This window comes from Filicampus tigris, chromosome 16 (genome assembly GCF_054856515.1).
Source record: "Filicampus tigris isolate MCC_2025a chromosome 16, RoL_Ftig_1.0, whole genome shotgun sequence".
Classification (NCBI taxonomy): domain Eukaryota; kingdom Metazoa; phylum Chordata; class Actinopteri; order Syngnathiformes; family Syngnathidae; genus Filicampus; species Filicampus tigris.
In genome coordinates this window covers 5,955,481-5,973,976 of record NC_141232.1, presented here as the reverse complement: position 1 = coordinate 5,973,976, position 18,496 = coordinate 5,955,481, and the positions used below count along the sequence as shown (strand labels likewise).

The 18,496-nt window shown below is 41.1% G+C and overlaps 3 protein-coding genes and 1 non-coding gene across 10 annotated transcripts; 3 read left to right on the top strand and 1 right to left on the bottom strand.

Moving 5' to 3' along the window:
• The first annotated feature begins 177 nt into the window (after nt 1-177).
• dnaja3a (DnaJ heat shock protein family (Hsp40) member A3a) lies at nt 178-3,993 on the top strand. The gene is given in 12 exon segments (XM_086055246.1): nt 178-423; nt 757-881; nt 958-1,041; nt 1,113-1,319; nt 1,415-1,567; nt 1,971-2,118; nt 2,200-2,264; nt 2,570-2,698; nt 2,797-2,912; nt 3,014-3,111; nt 3,882-3,950; nt 3,953-3,993. Coding segments are annotated over 12 exon segments (1,452 nt in total). The 5' UTR covers nt 178-206.
• A 902-nt stretch (nt 3,994-4,895) lies between these two features.
• hmox2b (heme oxygenase 2b) lies at nt 4,896-11,197 on the bottom strand. 3 transcript variants are annotated; one of them, XM_086055259.1, is made up of 7 exons: nt 11,064-11,197; nt 9,819-9,925; nt 9,012-9,111; nt 8,121-8,238; nt 7,549-8,040; nt 6,723-6,846; nt 4,896-6,587 (listed from the first exon to the last, which is right to left on the bottom strand). In XM_086055259.1, exons 3-7 carry the CDS (start codon nt 9,080-9,082, stop codon nt 6,460-6,462), a joined length of 933 nt encoding a protein of 310 aa, XP_085911385.1. In that variant the 5' UTR covers nt 9,083-9,111; nt 9,819-9,925; nt 11,064-11,197; the 3' UTR covers nt 4,896-6,459. The 3 variants fall into 3 exon arrangements, with proteins under 3 accessions (XP_085911385.1, XP_085911382.1, XP_085911383.1); XM_086055256.1 differs by lacking the exon at nt 11,064-11,197 and adding an exon at nt 10,401-10,542; XM_086055257.1 differs by lacking the exon at nt 11,064-11,197 and adding an exon at nt 10,274-10,421.
• On the top strand, nt 10,453-16,735 carry tedc2 (tubulin epsilon and delta complex 2). Of its 5 annotated transcripts, none has more exons than XM_086055240.1 (10): nt 10,453-10,628; nt 11,035-11,153; nt 11,569-11,612; nt 12,409-12,907; nt 13,110-13,154; nt 13,239-13,317; nt 14,332-14,476; nt 15,624-15,716; nt 16,051-16,238; nt 16,446-16,735. In XM_086055240.1, exons 1-10 carry the CDS (start codon nt 10,464-10,466, stop codon nt 16,587-16,589), a joined length of 1,521 nt encoding a protein of 506 aa, XP_085911366.1. In that variant the 5' UTR covers nt 10,453-10,463; the 3' UTR covers nt 16,590-16,735. The 5 variants fall into 5 exon arrangements, with proteins under 5 accessions (XP_085911366.1, XP_085911368.1, XP_085911370.1 ...); XM_086055244.1 differs by having other exon boundaries at nt 10,455-10,628; nt 11,569-11,622; XM_086055242.1 differs by lacking the exon at nt 11,569-11,612 and having other exon boundaries at nt 10,454-10,628.
• trnat-agu (transfer RNA threonine (anticodon AGU)) lies at nt 11,250-11,323 on the top strand. The gene has a single exon. It is a non-coding gene; the product is annotated as a tRNA-Thr (tRNA).
• Nucleotides 16,736-18,496: the final 1,761 nt, after the last annotated feature.

The window sequence follows — 18,496 nt, the reverse complement described above, 5'->3', positions numbered from 1 at the left end:
TAGACCACACAAAAAGGATAAATTATATTTAGACCTTGACGCAAAACAGCTATCTATTTTTTAAATTGATCTGTTTCAAGAGTGTCTTTTTCAATTCATATTTTTTTATTGATGTAGTACGGTATTCTAGAAGCAAATATGACGTAATAATACAGTGACATATTCCTTCCTGTCATGCGCAGTGAGCCACGAGGCGGCCACTGGGAATGATGGCGTCTTCAGCGGCTCGCTGTTCCTCACGCTGGCTAACTGTCATCGTGTCCTCTGGGCACCACCGGCATGCCCGCGCAACGGGTGCCGTTGTCTCCACTTCTCGTGGCTCGCTCCGGGGCGTCTGCACGTTCGGAACCGGGAAACTTTGGACCGGTGGGAGCTCGGCGTGTGGGCGGGCTGGGAAAGGGTTGACATTGAAGGGTCTGCCTGGTAAGTGACGTTTGGTTTTAGCATTGGGCTAAGCTAAGCTATGCTAGGCTAGGCTATGCTAAATGTTGTTAGGTATCATTTGTGTTTTGAACTTGAACTTGGACTTAAATTCTATCAGAATGCCTTGATATTGTGACACATGAGTGCTCTTTGAAGCATGCATACAGGTCGTTGAACTCTGTCAGTGGATATCGTCAGAGTTAGGCAATGTTTTACTTTTTTTTTTTCTTGCTAGCCTATTACATAATTGATGCTGCTGAGCAAAACAAAACTATAATTCCTTGTTGTCTTTTTGTTCGCAAGTATAATGCAGCTGTGTTGTCCTACCCTCAGGTTTCAAAGCACTCCAGTGCACATTTCACACAAGCACTTCGACCAACAATAAACAGGACTTCTACCAGGTCCTTGGGGTACCTCGCACAGCAACCCAGAAGGAGATCAAGAAGGCCTATTATCAGGTCTGCTTTTGCCAGGAAGATTTGCAGCTCATATTTGGTCTCTATTTTCACAGCCTGGCTGTTTGTCGTTCTGCAGATGGCTAAAAAGTACCACCCGGACACAAATAAAGATGACCCAAAAGCCAAGGAGAAATTTGCTCAGCTAGCTGAAGCTTATGAGGTTTGGCCCTTTTCATTTTATACAAATTATTATAATACGCAAGCCTCTATAATGTAACATTTATTTCTCAGGTCCTCAGCGACGAAGGAAAGAGGAAGCAGTACGACACGTACGGCTCTGCGGGCTTCAGCGCTGGACAAGCGGGAGGCGGGGAGCAATACTGGTCCGGGCAGACACATAACGTGAACCCGGAAGAGCTTTTCCGCAAGATCTTTGGGGAATTCTCGGCAGGACGTGGATTCGGAGACTTTAATGCCATTTTTGATCAGCCGCAAGAGGTCTGTCCCGTAGTAGCTGGACCATGATTGCAGTAGGAGATACAAGTGTTTTAATTTCCAATCATTGCAATTTGTGGGTTGTTTTCTCGCCACAGTACAACATGGAGTTGACGTTCACTCAGGCAGCCAAGGGAGTCAACAAGGAGATGTCCATTAACACAGAAGCCGCCTGCCAACGATGTGACGGGAAAGGTCACGAGCCAGGCAGCAAGGTCCAGCACTGTCACTACTGCAACGGCTCCGGCATGGTAAAACTATATAAAACTATTCCTCCATGCATTTCCTGTCATGCCTAAAGCATGTTACTGTATGTCCTCAAATAGTGGCTAACGCTCTAATAGTAATGTTTTTAATTTAAATCTGGATGCATCATTTCCTTAAACAAATAGACACCTGCAAATAAAACACATCAGCATGGTTTTACAGCCATGCAGCTGCTGCAAACAAAACGACAACAATACACATCAAGCCTAAAATACAGATCAGCATGACCTCAGAGCCGTGCAGCAAGTGAGACTTTAATTAGATTAGGACCCGGCCGATATGGATTTTGTTTATTTTCTGATATTTGGCAGAATTAAATTCCACTAACCGTGCTGTAAGTGCCAGCATATGCCAACGCCTGACTATGTTTCATCCCCCCCCCCTCAGGAGACGGTGAACAGGGGCCCGTTCGTGATGCGTTCCACGTGTCGACGCTGCGGCGGCAAGGGAACGATAATTTCCGACCCGTGTCACACCTGCCGCGGGACCGGACAGACCAAGCAAAGGAAGACTGTCACGGTGCCCGTGCCTGCGGGTCTGTCACGCCGCAATTCAGACCACTACCGCCAGTAGAAATATCAAACAGCGACTAACTGTTGAACGTGTTGTCCTTCAGGAGTGGAGGATGGCCAGACTGTCCGAATGCCTGTTGGAAAGAAGGAGATCTTCATTACGTTTAGGGTGAGTGGCCACGCAGGACATTCCCTTGGCTGTTCACTTCAAAAAATGAACACCTCACCTCAAATAGTGCCTCCTTTTACCTCCCAGGATAGTTGGACACATTCCATTCCCGTTGTTATGTGAACGGAACAATTCTTCTTTGACCAATCAACCGCTGTGTGTCAAGGCCTCCTCTCAAATAAACGCCTAACTTCAAATCAAGAAAAACTATTTCATGCTTTTGATAGCCACATATGCAGATTTCAAAGGGGCTTTCAGCAAACCACGGTAATTCATCCTTCATTTGAAATGGTTTTTGGTTTCAGGTTCAAAAGAGTCCAGTGTTCAGGCGGGACGGCGCCGACATCCACTCGGACCTTTACGTCTCCGTGGCGCAAGCAATCCTGGGCGGAACGGCCAGGACACAAGGCCTCTATGAAACGCTCAATTTAGTGGTAAATGTTTTTTTGTTTTTTTTAAATGCATCATGTACACAACAACGGTCAAGTATTTGACTTTGATGGGAGGATTGTCGCTGTGGTCCTTGGACCAGATCCCCGCTGGCATCCAGACAGACCAGAGGATCCACCTGGCAGGGAAAGGAATCGCCCGCGTCAGTGGCTACGGCTTTGGAGATCATTACGTCCATATCAAAATTAAAGTACCCAAGTAAGACGTGAAAGGGGGATGTGTGAATCTTCCTCAGATGAGCTGACCGGTTTGGATGATTGTTTTTAAAAAAAAAATTTTTTGGTAATCCCACCCCGCAGGACACTGACAGACCGTCAAAGAGCTCTACTAATGAGCTATGCAGAGGACGAGGCGGAAGTGGAAGGAACGGTTAATGGCGTCACAGCCACCACCACAGGTAGACTTCGCTCATGTCAAGGCGAAATCATCTTTCCACCTTGAAATGAGAGGAAATGCCTTTTTAATCGGTTCTAGCTCCCTGAAAAAAAACAATACATTTTTATAGTGTCTCTTTAAAATAACAGTAAACTCATAATTAAATACAATATCAATAATAAGTTTATGCATCATGGTTTTCTGCAATTCAATGAGCATTGCGTTGTGTGCTTTGACCACAAGGGGCAGTATAATGCATAGACATGCAAATTTGATGATGAAACAGAACTACACTGCAGTTATTTTTTGTAGAGGATAAAGAACATATGCTCGTCTGAGTATTGTTATATAGTCCGTCTTTATGTTTCTAAATTGTGTTAAAACATACGTTGTCTAAAGGTTTATGACTACGGCGATATATTCACATTACGTGTTAGCACTAATATAGCAGATTTTTCTTAGGCAAATTTATACGGTATGTGTAGTTCTGTCTTGTGAGTGGTGTTTTAGTAAATTTCATCTGGGAGTGGCAATAAACAGCTTGAAGCCTCTTATTTTGAAGAATTGTACATCATCTGCCAAACTGCTTTTGAAGTATACTGACACCAACAAAATTGACAGAGCGACATCTCATACCTGGAAAAGGGTCAGGTCATTCCTAAGTTGAGGTACTGCAATTTGTAATAAATAATTTTCGTATCAATTAAGTGCAATTGGAGCATTTTCCGGAGCACACCGTGAAGATGGTTCATCGTTCCAGTTGTGTCTGACGCAGGGTCAATATGTGTCCAGACGGGGGCAGCAGTGGTAAGCAATTTGAGGGAAGCCATGACAGCAAGGCAGGCCAGTTGAAACGAGAGGGTTTTTTTTCTCCGCGCTGAGGAAATTGTTTAGTTCTTCCTGACAGCCACAAACCAGGTAGGAAGAGTACATTTCATCTCTGGTTTGTGGCTATCGGGCCTCAATGTCCTCTAAGCATTTCAAGTATACAGTATTCCTGTTTCTCCTCCTCATCTTCCAGGCAAGAGGTCTTCCTGGAACTGAGAGACTCACTCGTCCGCGTTTCCGTAGGCATCCAACAAGGCAAAGTAGATCCCGTTACGGTGGACTAAGTTGCTTCGTCCATTTTAGCACCAAAAACTGTAAAAGATGGCAAATCGTTGCAGTTTCCACATGCACAAATGTAATAAATGTATAAAGACACATGAAAGGTTTGTCTTTATACGCTCTGCTGTCCATCATGCTAACATCTTGACCCACTGTTGTTTTATAGCCTTGTTTGTTTGGCCTTCCACTTTATCTTTAAATTTGTGTATATGTAATAAATGAAAAACTCTGCATGTTTTCCCCTTTACTGTGTCAATATTTCCATACACAAGGCACATTAGACACCTCATGCAAGGCAATAAGGCAGTGGTAATCAAAGACAAATTACATTTTATTCAACTCGCCATACCAGTATTCTTCACGCTGAAAACACAAGGCAATAAAGCATGCTGAATTACTGTTGAAAAATAAATACTGAACAAACCATGATGTATCCGTAAACTTTTTTTAAAATCAAAACTAATGGGAGATTTTGTTGGGATAAAAAGTTGCTTATTTTCAAGAAAAATGCAAAGCTTACAAGAACGCAGGCTTATTATATACTAAAAAATACACCTTTCATTCTTGGGGGGAGAAGTATTCCTGCAATATGCCTTTACTAAGAAAAAAATCAGCTCACCTAATCAACAATCTCTTTTTAAAAAGTATGACTGAACCAAAAGCAACCTGTTGTACATCACACAAGCAAAACAAACATGCTTCAATGTCAGTCACATGGGTTTTATTTAATTAGACAGTTTTTTTCTCCTCCAATCCCCTTTGGAAAAAGTGATAGCAATTGTCAAGATGAAATAGCAGTAGTGCAAGTGCATGCAAATATGTAAAAACATTCCACTTGTTTACCATTAGACGGTGTACTGTTTTGTAGTCCCCGGTGTCTTGGACTAGTAGATGTGGCGTTCCCTCGTTTGACTGTCACATGACAAAAGTCTCCAAAATAACACACCGCTTCAATGAGTGTGGATGGCCTCATAGAAGAGCATTGCATTGGGGTTGAAGAGTGTCCTTTAAAAGTTTAATATGAAATCAAATGTCAGGAAAACGAAGTTGACGATAAACATGTCAGGATTCAAATTTAAATCAGAAAACTGCAATTACACCGCGTGTACATAGCAACAATAAACCAGCATACAGTATCAATCAAAGGAACCATGAATATTAATGTAACCGTTTTATAAATTTGTACCTAACCTGAGGCAGTTCCGAAAAATACTCAAAATAGGCCTTCATATACTGCGAATGTGCTCTTTCTATACTCTTCATTAAAATAATAATAAACACCTTCATCATACTATAAGATAAATATTACAGTATAATTGTTAATGTAGGCTCCTTTGGCATCTTCAACTGATCTGTCGTTCCGAGTCCAACTGTGCAACGTAGACAAAAAAATGTATCAAGACTTGCTGCATAATTCCAATATACCTCTCACTAGCACTAATGTGTTTATCATACACCTGTCAAAGTGATAATGCCGTAATTCCTCAAATAGTTGCCTCGACTCCAATAAACATTTTTTACGGGTTGCGATCTTGTGCAAAGCAGAGGTGGCATCTGTAAAGCCAACATCTACAAATTCTTAAGACAATATTGTACTACATTATTGCACTGTATTCTACTAATCGCATCTAATCAATGTCTGAATGCAGTTGCATAAAGGGCTACTGTATGAGGAAATACGGTAATCAACATTGAAGGCTTGCTTGCGTAGGAATGATGAAATGTAATCAGGTACATTTTTTTTAGCAGTACGTCAACGCGGTTCTGACTTTGCAAACCGCAATATCAAATAATAGCAGAAAATTACATGCGAGGAATAGACGACTGTGTAAAACACGTGTTCTTTCCTGAGTCAAATCGAGTCCCTTGTTTGGCCAAAAACACTCGTTAACAACGCTCATCCGCAACATATGCATAGTATGTTTTACCAAGCAGTTATCATTAAACGTCATCTTTGTATCACTGTACAGCATAAACCTGTGCTTCAATCATCTGTCAAGTTACGGGAAAGTGGGAGAAAACCTCATGTGACGACATCATCACGGGACGGATGGATGGTGCAAAGGAGGTCGAAAAAAACACAAAAAAAAACATTTGATAAGATGGGCGAGGGGTCAATATGGTCCTTAAGATTAACGCAGTGGAATTCCAGATCCAGGTACATTTTCTATGGCCGCACCAGGAAACTTTGAACACACTTGGCCTGAGAAGCCATCTCACTACATCCTGTCCTTCAGTGTTTTTTCTCCTCGGCTCCCAGTCCTCACATCAGATACCAGGCGGCCAGGCCGGCTAACGCGGCGAACCACGTGGCGATGAGTACCTGGCCGGTGGGGTGGCGCAGGATGGCCATGGCCAGCTGGCACGCGTACGCCGTCCCACCTGTTGTCGCTAAAACGAGAGGAACAACATCAATAAAAAAATAACTTGAAAAAGCTACTAATTAAATTATTCATTCTAAAAAAGGGTGTGTTCACTTTCTAAATCCAATGAAGGGTCCCAGGTGGGGTAAAAACAAAAGTGTACCCATTTTGGCAGCATAGTAGGGACATTTGCTGATGTCGCCTCCTGTGTCTCCATGAACAGGCATTCCAGCTTCGGAGACCTCTTCTTGGAAGGTTTTCCCAATTTCCTCCAGCTCCTCGAAAACCTGACAGGGTAGAACATGTACGATGATTTCCAGTAGTGGGACATAACTTAAGTATTGTACTTAAGTAGATTTTGCATATATGTATATGACCGCGATTAGTGTTGTGATCATTGTCTGTCTGAGATTATAATAGTTGTGGATTTTCATTTGTTGGTGTTTATTTTATTTCACTTTAGTTTTTTAAATGTTGTTACTTTTAGAGCAAATTTGTTAGTTTTATTTTTTGGGGAAAATGCTTTCTTAGTTTTAGTATTTTTAAAATATATACAGTATTTGTCAAGCGCAAGATAAAAAAAAAAAAAAATATCTAAACATAATTGTCAACCATTAGATCTTCCTTCTTCTGTACGGATGTACAGCAATAACAAAATTAATACATTTAAACTGAAACCCGAAGGCTTATATGTGATATTAATTGACAAAAGACGAAAACAAAATTATAGTTAGGTTGCGTTGTTAAAGCGCTCAAACAATCTTTCGTCTGTGGTGTTTTGCATTGTTTGTTAGCATTAAGCTAACAGACTTTTTGTGGTTGTTTTACATAAAGTAATAATTCTGTTTTATGTTTAGTTTGACAGCAAACTCCAACTGGGAGTGGCAATAAACAGCTTGAAGCGCCTTTTTTTTTTTTTTTTTCAGAATTGTTCACTATTTGCTAAAGTTCTGCTTATTGTGAAGGCATCTGCAAGACGCCTGTTTTACCTCCATGTTGAACTGAAAGGCCTTGACGGCCTCGTCCACCAGACTCTTCTTGGTCTCCGCGTCCAGTTCCAGCTCGTTCATGCGGCTGCGGTAAAACTGCTTGAAGGATTTGGTGCTGTCGATGGCGTCAAACTGGTAGAACTCCAGGCCCTCTCCGGTGGCGGGAAGCTTCAAGGATCTCTGCGCCACCTTCTTCAGCACCTGGCCCCCGGACAGGTCGCCCATGTAGCGGGTGTAGGCGTGGGCCACCAGCAGCGCCGGGTCCTCCCGGCCCACATGGTGAATGCGGTCCACGTAGCGTTGGGTGGCCGGGGAGCAGCTGACCTCGCTCTTCCATTCGGGGCCGTAAAAGTATTCAAGGTCACGGGCCAGGGCTTCGTGGCGGTGCAACTCGGATGGGAAATACAGTGGGGCGAAATGGGGGTGGTCCTTGTTTATTTCGATTTCCTCTTCTATGGCGGTGTAAGTGTAGTAGAGAGCTACAACGCTCAGCTGTCGAGGCAAATATATCAATCGGGTTTTCATTTCCATCAAAGCTATGTGGGTTGCTTTTTATCTCCCCCGTTCCTCACCTTGAAGAGCTCTTTGTGGATTTGACCCCTGAGGAAGTCTTTCACAAATTGTGTGTTCTCCGCCTTTTCATGAACATCTTTGGTACCAGCGGCCAGCATCTCTGATAAATCATCGAGCCTGGGGAGAGGAGGGAAATAATGTACTGTGGTCAATTCCATTTTGATGCAGGTATGTTGAAACCTTTTCCAATGAGAGCCACATACAAAAAAAATAAAATATGAAGGAAGTAGTGGCCACTTCCTTCCTTTGATATAAAATTCAGATCATAGAGTGTAATGTCGGACAAATGTGGGTAAAGCAGGATTTTAGTGATCTTATTGTTCTAGTGAGAACATCAGACTAGTGCGATAGCTTAATTAAAAAATAAAAGTGTGTTCTTTTAACATCAACAGTTATTCATAAGCAGCAATTACTGATAAATGCATTTTTTTATTTTAAAAGTGATAGTGTACCCTGTAAAATCCTTCTTCATCTTTTTTAATAAAGTCAATAATGTAATATCTTGCAATGAACATGTCTATATTTGTATTTTTTTTCTGAAAACTTTTTTTTTACGAAAAGCATTTTTTTTTCTATTTCAATCAAAATGATGCATTCGTTTTATAGCGCTACGTAAGATTCAACTTCAAAAAGTGTGACTGCTTTCTTCTTTAAAATATCAGATGTCAAACTATTCTTTTATATACTTAAGAAAAGTGTATGGTATTAAGAATATTGTAACATGCTAAATGTATTTCTTAAAAAAAAAAAACATGTTTCAAAATGATTTGTAAGTATGTCTTCTTACACTGATGTGGGGCAATGTTTCATTCTATTGGCAAAAAACACTTTGTCGACAATGTAATTGTGTATCTTGTGTTCTGATGCTGCAAATACAAGGGAAGGTTAACCTGAGGGTGTCTCCTTTCTCCTCGTGGACGGGCCCTCCTCCGTTGGACACGCTCTCTGACATTGTGGCCATCTTGTCTGACAGTTACCACCCCTAGAAATCTTCATAAGACACCAAAAATGTTACCTCCTAGTTTACCACAAAAAGTGGCACAATTTAGAGTTCAGCTAATATTTAGTGGAAAATAATGTAACTCAAAAATCAAGGTTGCCTGTGATAGCAAAGAGGGAAAGTGAGATAGTAATAGAACTGGAAATAGAAATTACCGTGACATAGGAAATGGTCTAACTGTATTGTTGTGACCCATGTTGTATAGCGTTTAGTGTACAAGGCACGTGACCGTTTGTGACGAGTAATCACTTTGTCTTGTGCTGTATGAAGCTGTCACACACATCGAGACAAACAAAAACGAGTAACTAACAACAGGCTGCGGTCATCTGTGTCTGTTTAAAATGTTGGCATTTCAGCATACAAGGACTCTAATCTTCAATTTCACAAAACACCGTGTGATTTAGTAAGTAATCCCTTCCTGGGGAGACTGTTGTGCTGTTTCACAAAAAGGGAAGTTAATTTAAGACCACTTCTTGTGGCTGAATTTGTGTTACTTTGTTATTTCTAAAAGACGTCTTGTATAATTACTTTTCCCTTATTTGTAAAATAAATGACAGGTTACTCTTGCTACTGAAGTATTATTCATACTTTTATTTGGATTATATTATTTTAAAGTAAACACACTCTTATTTGAGTCCAATTTTTGGCTACTCCAATCACTTCTGATTACAAGCATGAATAGGAAGTAAAAAATTACCAAAGAGCCAGAGGATGCTCAGATCAGGATCATGGGGGGCTTTTGTGGCCAGGCTGTGTTGTTGTTGTCCCTGAGATTACGGCGATGATGCCACAAGATACCAGACTCTGTAAGGACGACAAAGCAGCAGCAGGTTGAAAGCTGATACAAACAGGCCTAGTTTAGAGTTAAATAGGACAGAAGGACTATTGACACTACGGTGGCTTTAAGCACACTAATACTGGCAGACAAAAAGCAGCAAGACAAAAGGCCTTTTGTCATTTAACGTAGATTCTAGGTGTCATAGCTACAATTTAGTCCGCTATTGTTGGTAAGAGACATTTACAACCTTCATCTAAATACGACTGAGTTATTGCTCCTTTGTTAGAACAACATTGCAATAAAACGTCATTATGACAACAACAGCAACAATATCAACAGCTAACTTTGCTTGCTAACAAAACACATGCTAATACCTAGCAAGCTCTCATACACGTTCCACAACGAGGTGGTCGACAAACAACATATCTTGAGGCTTTTTATTAACTTTTGAATTTAGATTTAAAACGGCACAAGGTTGTGCTGCTATAACGCCGTACTAACCTTCACTGTAGCCACTACGCGTCGCTCGGGTGAACTAGACCTCAAGCTAAACGTCCACTGCGCATGGTAGATCCCGCCCCCAACACCAACTCTCGGTGGCCACGTGATATGGCCATGTGGTTGAAAAAAACAGGAAGTGTTGAGCGCGCCCGTTTCCAAACTCTTTTTTTGTTTGTTTTAATAACAAGCGAGCGTCAAAATACTCACAGAAAGAATTACTCTAGAAAGGTAATGTTACTTATTCCAACAAGTGGTGTTAAATGACTAAGCAAAAATAAGTGTGTTATGTATTGCCTGTGCATATTCTTCATATTTTATGCAAACAATACTGGTTTGTTTCCCAACAGCTAATCTTTATTTATTCACATTGTTAATGGGAATAAAAGTCAATTATATTTAGTCAACTGGTATACTCTACTTAGTATACGTCGATTAACAAGCGTTTTAAGAATTGTCGTTATCACAGTACTGTAGTCTTTACTTTTTAGTGACGCTGCTTCCGTGTACGTCATACGGATTCGCCGGCTAGCGCTCATCTTTTTTTTGTTTGTTTTTGTTTTATTTTTAAAGAAAATATAACCGCCGAGAAGACATGTTGACTCATATAGTCATTCCACTTTTATTGTTCTTTTAGTTAAGTCAAAGAAGTATGTCGCTGCTTACCTCCGTCGAGACTGCCATCAAGTTGTGCAAAGACGAACAGGCGAGGGTGAATGGCCGCATTCAGTTGTACAAAGAACTTCTACAAACCCTGTAAGTATACCACGTCACGTTTGCTGTGAATAGTTTTTGTAATTTTAATGACTTACTGACGATTGAATCAAATAACTATTCCAATTGAAGGCACCTGGCGCTGTGGCTTAGTTGGTTAAAGCGCCTGTCTAGTAAACAGGAGATCCTGGGTTCGAATCCCAGCAGTGCCTTTTTGACGTGATATGACGTAATGTTGTTTTTCATTGCCATATACATCAAACAATCAGGCCGATTGTATTGATGGTCTCATACATTGAAATAATAGTTTGACAGTGTTAATGAAAATGTAATGTTTGACAAAAGCATAACAACTCTAGTGGGATCAAATTACTGACAGCGTAGATTTACTCTATTGAATGTATTTGCTAAAATTGCTTGGTTATGTATGATTACTATCAGTCTCTTTTCCCTACAGGACAGCTTCCGAAGAACCAGAGCCAACTATTGATGCTCTGACTGGTAATTTTATGTAAATACAATTTATCTAACAAGTTCAGAACAATTGAAAACTGTTGTGTTAAGCTATGAGTCAGTTAGCATGAACATTAGATGCTAAGGAAGGGTAAAACACATGTAAACATATAACATTAATAAATGCATTTTAAATTATGAATTAATGCATTATTTGTGGTCATTGACTTATCATTCACCCTTGGCCAATAAATTAAAAGAAACAAATCCTTCAGTCCCAACTCTCCGATGTGACCTTACTGCTCTCTATCAAAGATATGTCAAGTAGACGTCTATCGAAACATGCTTTTAAAAAGAGGGGGGGAAACAATTTCCACCGGATGTCTGTAAGTGGATTCCTGACAAATATTCTCTTGTTTTGACCAGAGGATATAAATAATAATATGAATACAAGGTCAACTACAACAATGCTGTTCTAATACCAAAATCCAACATGTCAATCAATGGAATAAATTGGTTGGTTGGTAGGTACAGCGGGTTCTACTTTATTAAGACTGTGAGGGAAAATTCTATAATTATTACGCACTAGTAATTCCAATCACATAGTGGCACGACCTGCTATTTATTTTGTTGATGGGAAAAGAAAATATCTTTTATTTGCGTTGAGGTGCTCATTTATTTTAGTGGACGACGCTGGGTGTACACACCGTAATCAGTTGGCCAGTAGAGGCCACTCGTTGAGGACATATGGAGCTAATTATAGATTGTGCAAGTGTACCTAATTTACTGAATATATATGGTCTCTCTGTTTACATCATGAGATTATGTTTGTGTATCTGTTCAGACACAGCAACTTCATCCACAGTGGAAACGCAAGAAATGAAACTGCTAGAGAAAGCATTAGAAAAAGCCCTTCATGTGCGCACTGGCACAAAGCTTTCCAGTAAAGACCCCAAGGGAAACAAACCCACTCAGTTTCAAACGGACCTTGCAGCCATACCCAAAGAGGTGACTTCAAAAGCCTCTTCTGCCTTCAAAGGAAATCAGACGGCCACCAAAGCATCCCTCAAATCTGCCAGTATTGACAAAAAAGTCCCCAGAAAGTGTGTGACATCATCGAGATCCTCAGCCACCTGCGGTCCCGGAAAGTGTAAAAGCAACACTAGTAAAAATGTGACCAAGACCCATTCGAAGACGATGCATCAGGCTGTAAAAAGTGCCCGACAGACCGCTCCAGTGAACATCATCGTGCCGAGTGGCGAGCAGCTGACCAAACTTTCAGCGCCAACAATTTCACATGACAAAGGAGACATGGGAGATCACAATCTGCCTCAACCAAGAAGGTACAATATGTTCGACCGAAATAGTAATGTGACCGTTGCTTTACATTATGTGAAAATCTGCCATTTAGAGAGACCACGCCCCCCACGGCAAAATGGAGGCTTTGGAGTTTAATACAGCCGCAGCATCCAGAGTTAAAAGCCCAGCAACATCATAATGTAGCATGTGTGTTTATTTTTCTCATGTCTATTTATCTCCTGCCAGCGCACAGAAGGAACACTGGATCTCTCTGAGGCTCAAGCAAAACAGGTGGGCAAAAATCCCTCTTTTTTTGTCCGACTGTTACACAGCTCGTGTCTGACTTTCTTATTTCACCGTTTCCTTCCTCAACAGAATGTGGGACAAAGTGATGGCCGCTCAAAGGAAACCTGCACCCGGGAGGAGTTGCTTCATGGAGAGAATGAGAGCAACGGTACATCCTTCCTCTTTTCTAATGACGCCTGTCAAATTTGCTGGGAAAAGCCTCACGCACATTTTCCCCGTGCTGTGTGTCACCTTTTACTCACAGGGCACTTCTTTCGGTACACCTGCTTGATCATAATGAGATCAAATACAGGAGCTGCATTAAAACAAAATGTGCCTTTTCAAAGATAATGAAGCTAATTCTTGATTGAATTGAATAGGATTGTTTTAGTGATATTTATTATTGTCGTCATCTGTGCCACAAGGTTACATTTGTGCATTTGCAATTTTTCTTTTTTCTTTTTATGCTACGGCTGCAATTAACGATTATGGAGGACTAAAGAAATCTGAGAATTTTACGTGTCGAGAGTCGGAAATTCAAAGGATTTTGTAAATCTGGATGAAAGTTTAAAAATCTAAATCGAGTTTAATTGGACAAATAATCATTCATTTAAAAGCAAAGCACTCATTGAGCCAAAAACAGATTCACAAACCTTTTATATCTCTGCAAATTTCATTTTGCTACGCATCACTAGACTAGTGGTTAGCACATCTGCTACAGTCGAAATGTGTGTCAAGTTTGCATGTTCACCCCCTTGCTTGCGTGGGTTTTCTCCGGAGACTTCCTCCCACATTCCAAAAACATGTCAGCTTCATTGAAGACTTTAGGCTATGTTCGGAATCGCAGCCTGTACAGTGGATTTACCATTTTATAGTGCCAATGTAGTGAGTAAAGGTTATCCCCTATAGAGTGCCCTCATTATAGCACACACACAATGCGTTTTGATTAGTAGTGAACAACTGGTGACCCTTAGAAAATACTGTATATATCCCATGATGTGTTGTGCAGATATTTAAAAAAAGCAACACATCACAACACAGATGGGCATAAAATGCATAAAATTCCCTACTCACTTTTTAGGTGCATCAGGCATCGGAGCAAAATGCATTGATAGACTGTATTTGCTCGAGAAGTGTGAATGCTTCCCATATTATTTGTGGTTTGTCAATGTGACGTTTACAGTTTCCGAAGGACTGGCCACCAGGAAGCCCGGAGCAGATCGGAGGTCTAGTTGACAGATTGACTCACCGGGTTGATGAACTCGCCCAGCATTGCCAGACAATGGACCTTCTGGATCAGCAGACCCCAGAGCAAGGCGCGGAACCGGGTAAAATCCTCAGTGCAACAAATCACGAGTGAATCCGAAAAAATAGACAAGCTATTGAGTGAGGCTTGTTGACTTCCAAATGATCATTTCAAACCAATTTTTCCATAGGAAAAAAACGGGTTTACACCGTAATGAACTAGTGGTTTGCACGTCTGCCTCACTGAGATTCGGGGTTGGAATCTTCTTCCCATACTCCAAAATAACTCGATGTTAGGTTCATTAAAGACTCTTAATTGTCCAATGGGCTACAAATTGATGGATGAAAATAAAATACATATACTCACCCTTTAAAGACTTCTCACACTAAAGTGAGCAAACAGGAGGGTGTTTGCAGAGGGATTCAGTCACCTAGTGGCTAAAATACTGAAGATATTTAGCATCTTCTTGGTAAAATGTGTGTATAAAACTAATGTTAAATAAATTGGAATGAACGGACAACCCCGCAATGATTTAGAGAGTTTTCCTTGTAGTAGGACAGGCTAATTAATCGATCTGAGCAACTGTTTGATTTAGTTTAAAAAAAAAAATACATGGCAAGAGCAAATAATCGCATAGTAAATCACAATGACAAAATTGGGGGGGGGGAATTAGTTAATTTTTAAAATTCATTCAGCCATAACTGCCACCAGCTTTCTTCATGATGTTAAAAAAATGTTTCTATTCTTGAAGGGTAAAAAAAATCAATTGAAATTGGAAATCAGTTATTTGTGAAAATATCAAATAAAGATAAAATACGGGATTTTACTGCAGTAGAAGACCATATCACCCAGCCGTACTTTGAAGCCTCCACTGAATAATTTACAATGTTGTGGGCTTTCAAAGTGTCATCCTGTCGCTATGATAAGAAGCAACTTTTGGGCCGATTTTAATTAACCTTGACAGAAGGCTAAAGCACGAAAAGAGGAACAATTTATTAGATTCTGAATTCAATCCAGGCATTTTTATTTTTACTTTGTCCTTGACAGAGGCCTGAGAGCTGGCAGGAAGTGGTTGTCTGAGAAATTTACACTGCCGCAAATCTCCTCTGCCCCGTTTTTGTATGACTGCAGGACATGACAGCTCCAAAGCTCATTTCCACTAAACATCACATTTCCTTTGACCTAATGATCCAATTCTAACTGTTTTTAAAAAATTTGAATCACTTCAGGGATCAAAGAAAACATGTCTTCCAGTCTAACGCCCGAGGGACTGAAAACAACAGCAATGGCGCTCCAGAATGTCGCAGAGCAAGCAAAACAAGGTAGAAGTTTGTTTTTTTTCCTTAATTTCTATGCTAAATCCATGTTAAAGGGAACCAACACCGTGGTCGGCGAGTATTTATTCCGCAATAGGAACCCATTTTCAGAAATGGACAGATAAAATATTTACTTGGTTGTTTAATTTCACACTTGATGGCGTGGTCAGGTACTCAGGAGACGCAGATTTGTAAACAAGTAATTCAAAATTAATTTTCCATAATGCGTCCCCTTTAAAAGCCTTTTGCGCTGCCGTGGTTCGTCAAGAAAGTGGAGGCAGCAAACGTTTTGGGGTTATACGGTTGCTCCGGCTCTAAAAGTAGCCATATTTTTCATCAGAATGGGAAGCATGGGATCGATTGAGGCCGGAAGGAGTTTGCCTTTACCCCTCCGGGCCAGCGGAAGATGAAACGATCGCCTGTCGTCTGCCCGTTACGATCACTTACAGCTCAGAGGCTGAACTGCGGCAGCTGGAAGCAATCAGGATGAGAGTGGCTCTGCTGCAGCAGGAGATTTACCTCCAGCAGGTGAGTGTTGCACACCGCGCTTATTCATAATGACATTAATATCTACCAGAAAATGGAATTGTTGTGGATATTGCACATGAATGCTAAAGAGCTGGCACCGGACTGAGTTGTTGGGGAGTCGACTCAAATGGAGGAAAAGTTGACAGTTTGACAAATTGTGGAAAAAGTTTGTAACGAGCTGATGATGTTCCCTCATCCATGTGACAGGCTCTGCTAGACGCTCTTTCCCCACAACTGGCCTCCATCGTCCCTTCGTGTACCAACTTCAGTGTGCTGAGAGATTTGTACTCCCTCCTGGGGGAAGGAGGTCAGCGGTTTCCCGCCATAGTCCTGGACTGTGAGCCCGAGTAATGATCGGCCCTCTTATCAAATCATCAAGTGGTTGTTTTCTATTACCTTTTCCTCAGGAATTAGTTGTGAATGTTTCCAGCATCGTGTGTGATGCAACAAAGACAATTGTAGATCGGCGATATAAAAATAAAAGTACCTCAACACTCGTTAATGTCATCATTTGTCACGTCCATCCATTTCCTATATCGCTCATCTTAAAAAAAAAAAAACGGTCAGCCATGATTGGTCGTTACCTGAGCCCTTGTGATGTCATTTTCAGTCGACAGAAGTGACAAAATGGCCGCCCCCGGATATGGCTCACAATGGGTGGATTAACTCATATTACACAAACGCAACATTAATCAGAATGCCGCGTTTCAACTAGTGGGCTTGCATGGAACATATTCTTGAAAAAAATATGTTTGGGTTGACTTCCACTTTAAAGATTACCGGTAAAAAAAAAAAAAAAAAAAAAATGGCAGATGTTTGGATGAAACTTTTCAAGCCATTGTCACAGACCATGTGTTGTGCTTTAGGGAAAATTAAGAGACGTCATTCAAATACCTCCCAACTAGTTGCGTGTGCAGAATACCAAACCAAAAGTAATTTACCATCTGTGATCCAGAGGAATTCATCCATTGTGGCTTTATTTGCTTAGCAAATGTGATGTGACGGGAGTACGTCGGAGAAGCCCGCAGATGACGTGCGGATGGCCCGGGCCTTGCCAGACGGGGCGACAGGTGGCTCTGGGTTCATGCAGCAGGACGTGGGTGTTTGAGGCCTGCTGAACACAACGAGGCTGAGATGAGACACATGAGGATCTGCTTGGCCGTATGCTACAATCGAGAAATGCCAACATTTCCCCTGGGGTGGTACTAAAAAAAAAATAAATAAAAGAGCTGAAGTTCAAATGTTCTGGTAAGTGAGTCTTAATCAATAAAAGCACTCAAGAGATGTCCCAGGGGCTTCAAAAGAAAAAGTCAGACCTCACCTCCTGGATCTGATGCATTCAGGTCTCTCTCATACCAGCGTGCATTGTTTCTCTTTTTTTCTTCCTTAATATTTTCCATGGAGGAGGTCAATCCTAACCCTTTCTTGTACAAAATCTAGTGTATTTAGAACAGAACACAGTCGTAAACCCAGGACACTCTGTAGCTGATTGAAGTGTCTCTGTTTTCAGTTTCAGTCTCTGTTTTCTGTCTCTGACTACCAGACATCTTGATAAACTTTTACAATTAAAAAACATTGCAATGAAAGAAAGATGATTTCTCTGATCTTTGTTGGATTTCCCAACGGACGTTACAAGCAGCTTGTCAAGTACTCTTAGGCAGGAAAAGGTGGCGGGGGAAATTCCCCATTTCCCACTTAACAAAGGCTAAAATGAAAATCCACAGAAACTCTAAAGCTCTCCCAGGAATTTTTGCTTTCTCTTGAACATGTTGTTTTCTCCTCCAGCGCTCACAAAAACATTCCTCTCCCTGCTTTGTTTCGCTTCTGCTCCTCCCGAGTTCTACTTTAGAGCAATAGCATTGGCCACCGTGTTCATCTGATCATTTGCATTTGGGTGTGTTGTATTTATTTTTTCCATCTTTTGAAGAAGGCATTCTCTTTTCGCAGAAGGAAAAAAAAACTACTGTATCTTACAGGAAAGGAGTGTACTGTATCTTAGGGGCTCTTACGCTAATGGAGGCATGGTTGGCATACATATGAGAATATTAGGTATCCAATTATCTCGTAATGTGGGCCTTGAGGAGCTGGCGTCCTTTTATCGAATCACGACGAGGCAGCCAAAGTCATGCTACTTCCTGCAATTTTTAACCCTTAATTCATTTTGGTCTCATTTTCAGCCATAAAAGACGATCCATTCGCCGGCCACAATATTGGGTACCTAAACGCCATCTAAGGAAGGCTGAAGGTTCCGAGGTTCG

Bases quoted from the DNA above. Each gene is read 5' to 3' on its own strand.
- hmox2b (XM_086055259.1), bottom strand. From the start codon at position 9,082: ATGGCCACAATGTCAGAGAGCGTGTCCAACGGAGGAGGGCCCGTCCAC. The intron at 8,041-8,120 runs GTGAGGAACGGG...TTGCCTCGACAG, and splicing joins TCCACAAAGAGCTCTTCAAG to CTGAGCGTTGTAGCTCTCTA. The intron at 6,588-6,722 runs GTACACTTTTGT...CTCTCGTTTTAG, and splicing joins CTACTATGCTGCCAAAATGG to CGACAACAGGTGGGACGGCG.
- tedc2 (XM_086055240.1), top strand. From the start codon at position 10,464: ATGGTAGATCCCGCCCCCAACACCAACTCTCGGTGGCCACGTGATATG. The intron at 10,629-11,034 runs GTAATGTTACTT...TTGTTCTTTTAG, and splicing joins GAAAGAATTACTCTAGAAAG to TTAAGTCAAAGAAGTATGTC. The intron at 12,908-13,109 runs GTACAATATGTT...ATCTCCTGCCAG, and splicing joins AATCTGCCTCAACCAAGAAG to CGCACAGAAGGAACACTGGA.